The 5477-nt window shown below is 45.7% G+C and overlaps 1 protein-coding gene across 1 annotated transcript; it reads right to left on the minus strand.

The window, feature by feature from the left end:
* Window positions 1-534: 534 nt before the first annotated feature.
* Window positions 535-4480, minus strand: LOC125536458 (O-fucosyltransferase 36-like). The gene is made up of 3 exons (XM_048699685.2): window positions 3139-4480; window positions 1096-1345; window positions 535-1004 (listed from the first exon to the last, which is right to left on the minus strand). The coding sequence occupies exons 1-3, from the start codon at window positions 4395-4397 to the stop codon at window positions 828-830; spliced, it is 1686 nt and encodes a 561-aa protein (XP_048555642.1). The 5' UTR covers window positions 4398-4480; the 3' UTR covers window positions 535-827.
* Window positions 4481-5477: the final 997 nt, after the last annotated feature.

Consider the following 5477-nt stretch of genomic DNA (forward strand, 5'->3'; position numbering starts at 1 on the left):
TGTTTTGTGAATATTCTTTTTGAACCGTGAACATTATTTTTAAAATTTAAATATTTTGAAACGCACCATTTTATCAAATATTTTAGTTTTTAGTTTTTTAAATATTTTTAATGAAAAGGGATCACTTTTTTAAGCTGTGACTATTTTTATGGGAATTTTTTTAAATGACAAAACTTCTCAAAAAATTACGAACAATTTTTTTAAAGGGCAAAAACCTGAAAATGAAAAAAAATGAAGAAAAGAACTGAAAAAGAAAACTGGTAAAGAAACTAAAAAATAAAAAAAAACTGGACCGGAACCTTCTAGAGGGTTCCTAAAACCAGAAAACGGATCCAATATCAGCTTATTGGAATTTATTGGGCCAGCCCATTTCTCCTGTAAGATTGTCTGACCTTCTTCTTAGGACCTGAGGCGCGGTTCCTGCGGTTTGCCCGGGCACAAATGGTGTGAAGCCGTAGCTCGAGGCAACCCATGTAAACTTTGTCACCTCATATTGCACGCTGTGATGCTAGTATGTATTTCATGGAAACAGAGTGCAGAAAGAAAACTAAATTCAATTCCAAGCAGTAGTACAGAGAATGGGCATTTCACTTGCCACACATGGTTAATAAAACACTGCACAACCCGAAGGCCCCCTTTGTATTCTCTAACCGTGTAAGAATAACGAACGCCGCCCGGACAAATCGGTGGACGACGCTGATACAGAAGACATCACCAACTCTTTTACACTTAGTTGTACACGCCAATTTACAGGATATATGTATATCACCAGCACGTCAAGGGAAAAAGAATGCCGCTATGAATCTCTCTACCATGGTACTACTTTCTCACTCTAGCTCCGCTATGTAGTTGGGTAGCTCACCCTGGCAGAGGTACTCGTCACAGTAGGACATCGATCCCCAGCCCCTCCGTAGCCGGAAGATATCCTCTGTGAAGGTGGAGCCTGATGACCCTATGAAAACGTTTGACAAAGCGCAGATTGTCTTGTCGAGCATGGCCTCGACCTGCATAAGCAATCGACACGGTTTGCTAACTGAACCATTGTCTCAATACGAGAACCAAGAGAAAAGAAAGTGGATGGGAATTGATATATACCTGATCATCTCCACCCATGTGTTTTCTGTACAACAAGGCATCCCATTTCTCCGAACCTTCATGCTCTGGTCTTCTCACAAGAGGTACTTGCCGGTCATTGAAAACAACCAACGACTGCAGAAGATTCGTCTCGCTCCCAGCAGCATCAGTCGACAGATATATTACTGGGGCATTAGCTTTCTCAATGACCCGCAAGATGCATCCTGCTGCCTGAGGGATGGGAAAGAAGCAGCTCTCTTTCTTCACATTACTGCACAAAGACAAAAATATATATCAATTAATGCCACACAGGAAAAGATAATTGCAAATTACAATAATATTTGTGTGTGATGAACCGAAAGTCTCGGCAGATTTTCCATGCAATGAGCTGTTTTCTCATCAATAATCCCCAAAGAACCTCAAACATATGGTGCATACAGGTGCCATAACTACAATGACAAAATGCAAGGAGTAATTCACACAAGTATGTGGTAGATTTTGTGTCAATCCAAGCTCTAACCAAGTGTCAGCTTTATATATATGATTTCTTTGTAGTAAAAAAAAAAGGGCAGCCCGGTGCATGTAGCTCCCGCTTGCGTAGGTTCCGGGGAAGGGTCCGGCCACTTTGGGTCTATAATACGCAGCCTTTCCCTACATTTCTGTAAGAGGCTGTTTCCAGGACTTGAACCCATGACCTCATGACCACAAGGAAGCAGCTTTACCACTGCGCCAAGGACAGGAGCACTATTTCTTTGTAGTCATAGAGTAGGTACTAATTTCTTACAGCTTGTAACCTTCAAGCACAGGAGCACTATTGCTATAGCACAAACTCAAAGAACCTAATGATGTGTTAGCATGAACTGAAAGCAGATAATAACTGTCTCGTCACAATCAAACATCATGCTTCTTTGGCATATATATCCGTGGATATATCCAAGATGGAAAAGCAAAAAATAGAGTTCACCTAAATATTTCTCTGAAATGCTGTGACATGGTGAAACAATGAGCCAAAGATAACGGTGTTCAGTTAACAAGTGAGATCACGGAACTCACATGGTCAGCCAAATAGATAGAAACAATTTATTATACTAGCAGGAACTGTTGACAAGGAAACTCATAATGCATACTATCAGGAACTGTTGACAAGGAAACTCATAATGCATTGCTCATCTCTGTAGGATTTTCTTTGGACACAGCTGTACTAAAATATCGAATAGTAAATTACAATTAAGTTTATGTTTTAACAAAAATAATTTTGTTTAACTGCTATAGAAAATTACCCCAACCTGCGAGGTGCTGACTGGTGGTAAGTATTGAGCACTTAGCAGAAGTGTATTATTGATGTATCAGGATGATAATGGGTTTGACATATGCTAACCAAATATGACCCACAATGTGAGGAACCAAGACCAAGAGCAGCAACCAGCTCAAAGTTGGTCATGAAGTTATCAAGTTAAACCATTTAGCTGAGCCTGACAAGTTAATTAAAACAAAAGGCAGAGCGCTCGTGAACTTTGGTGCACCCTCAGTAAGGTCTCAGGAACTAAAGTAAAAATAACTCTTCAGAAATAACTTTGACCAGTAGAAGAGAAACTATAGGCTATCTACACGAAGCTTACTCTATCATAAGAAAGATATGGTTAATTTATAGTATTAGCAGACACTTCATTAAAAGCCCCATCAAGACCGCCTATAGTAAATTTGGTCAGCTGTGTAGTAGTCAGACTTTGCCTTATACAAATTTAACTGCCTAGATCTAAATGAAGAGCCATTCTTTATCAAAATAAGTGGCTGGTGTTGTGGACGAATTATCTAAGCAGACAAGTTTCATTTTCCAAAATTGCAATGTCCAAAGCAACATCAACCAAGCAATGACTAAAAGAGGATAATGTATGAGCAACCCGGTCCAATTATAACAGAGATAAGCCAACTACTACTAGAGCCTAGAAACAAAATGCAGCCCTGTCAGCACGTTGGATCACAAGTTCCACAAACAACCTTAATACATGCATGTTGCTAAATATTGAGGTGATTGCTTACTAATTAACTGATATGATATCTTACCAGAACTTAAGAAAGCCATGTCGACGGAAATGCAAAGCAATGTAGTTTCCACCCAAGAAAGTCTGCACAAATCGCTGTGCGGTAAGCATTATGAGCCTACTTGGTTGGATCAAAGTCTTGCATTTGTGAGCCAATGGACCACCAGGCTGCATAATCCACTCTTCCTCAGCATCAGCATAGAACAACTCACCGACTGCAAGCACCTCTGCGTCTGTCGTGAACTTTGCCGTGATATCTGCTACATATCTCTTCTTTGGCACTTTCAGTTTTGCATCCTCTGGCCAAGCAGCCTCAATTTTCCCCATTGAAATCCCCACTGCCTTCAACTTCTTAATATGCTCCTCATCCATGTAACACGGGGGCGACGCCACGTAACATATAAATTGATCGATGCTCACTTTCTTCCTTTTATCCACAAATTCCTCATAAGTAATCACAACCTTCCTTCCAATACAATCATTAATGTGGTTGATGTCAAGCACCTTGTCGTACTGATAATCCACCTTCTGGCTGGGAACCACCAAGATCCGGCCCAGAAGTGCCGCAAAGAACATGTGCTTCTCCAAGCAAATCAAGTGGTTCGACATTTGCCCAGAGAGACAGATGGCGAACAGGTACCGATTCTTCTTGGGATTCCACTCTATCGTCCGCCGGTTGTACGGCAATTCCCTCCTCCTGCACCCGGGACCTGGCAGATCAAGATCCAAAGCATCCTCCGTAGCATTGCCGGTCCCGGAGTGGTGCGTTGAGAGGAGCGACTCCTGGATCTCGCGGTTGATCTTGATCTGGCTGAGGAGCGCAGCCTGGAGATCAGACAGCGAGACAGGGGCGGCGGTAGAGCTGTTGGTGGGCTCAGGGGCGGCAGTGCGGTTGAAGAGGCTGAGGAGGCCGGAGCGCTGGGAGCGGAGGAGGTAGAGGGCGTGGAGCTCGGCCTCGCGCATGCGGGAGGAGGCAAGGTCGGCGGCGGGCGAGGCGGAGGGTAGCCGGATGGAGGCGGGGAGAGACGAGGCGCCGCCGAGGGAGAAGAAGAGGATGATGAAGAGGACGGGTAGACAAACGCAGATGAGGAGGTACCGGCGGGACCAGAGGGCGCGGCCGAGGGATGTGGCCGAGGAGGGAAGCGCAGGGCGGAAGCCGGAGATGGAGATGCCGAATGAGGCCCGGGAACGGGAGGATGGGGAAGGGGGCTTTGTGTGGTTCTGGGGGACGAGGGTCTCGAGGTCGTCGTCCTCGTCGGAGACGGAGGGTTCGCGGTCCATGGCGGCGGAGGATAGGGGAAGTGTCGGTGTGGGGTGGGAGTGGCGGGGCGGGAGGGTGGAGTGATGTTGGGGGGAAGAAGGGTGGGAAAGATGGAGGGTAGATGACGGTGACCGTCGAACGGTGGGGATGACTGTCGTCTACCTTCGGGTAGTAGGCAAGCTGATGACAGATGGATAGAGCAAGTCCAACCGACTCTTCTTAACCCAAAAATGCCAATGATTACAGAGTAAAAAATATAATTTCATATTTTTTTTTGACATCTAAGGTCATATCCTTCTTTTTTAAAGTCGGAGGATCTCAAATTCATCAAGAAAGGAGAGAGTTGTCTGATAATTAGTAAAAACTGTACTCGTAAAAGCAAGGCATCTTAGGTGACCTAATAGCCCACATAAGAATGCACACACGCCGTCGAGAAGAAGAGCGATGTCGAGGTTGCCATTCGGTGTCACCGTCATCACTCCTCCACGAGCTAGCGACTCCGACTCTACCATCGACGACCACCAATGTAGCCTACACCGCAAACAAGCGTCGAGACCTGCACCGGCCAATGCCGAACAATCCGCCGCATGCACCGATGACCAGGCAGCTCCGACTTTGTCGCCGAGGATTGCTGAAGAAAAAGCGTCAAGCCGGCGCTAGAACCGAAACCGACCACCTGTCTCATGTCATCATCACCACGAAGGCACCTCCTCAATAGCTCCTACTTCACAAAGACAAAGTGAGGCACGACGACCCCTCGAACACGTCGGATGAGACCGACTATCAAAACTCAGCTGCAACCCAACTTCGCTCAAAGCCGCCATTGTTGCCACGCAAGAAATCGTGCAAACATCCACATCATCGGACGGACACCTACCAACCACAATGACACGAGCATCCAACCCAAGGAGCGCGCAAAGGGGCCAATGCTCTTTAAGGCGGTGCCCTAAAGAGGGAAGCGACAATGCCGACGCCGTCACCTGACCTGATCAGACCTTAGACTTTCACCTGAAGAGTGAGAAGCGAGGGTGTGCAAAAGGGTGAACTCCATGGCGGTGACTCTAAGGAGGTGACACAATGTCCACGAACACCGACGTTGT

Source organism: Triticum urartu, chromosome 2A (genome assembly GCF_056163025.1).
Source record: "Triticum urartu cultivar PI428250 chromosome 2A, HENAU_Tu73, whole genome shotgun sequence".
In the NCBI taxonomy this organism is placed as follows: Eukaryota; Viridiplantae; Streptophyta; class Magnoliopsida; order Poales; family Poaceae; genus Triticum; species Triticum urartu.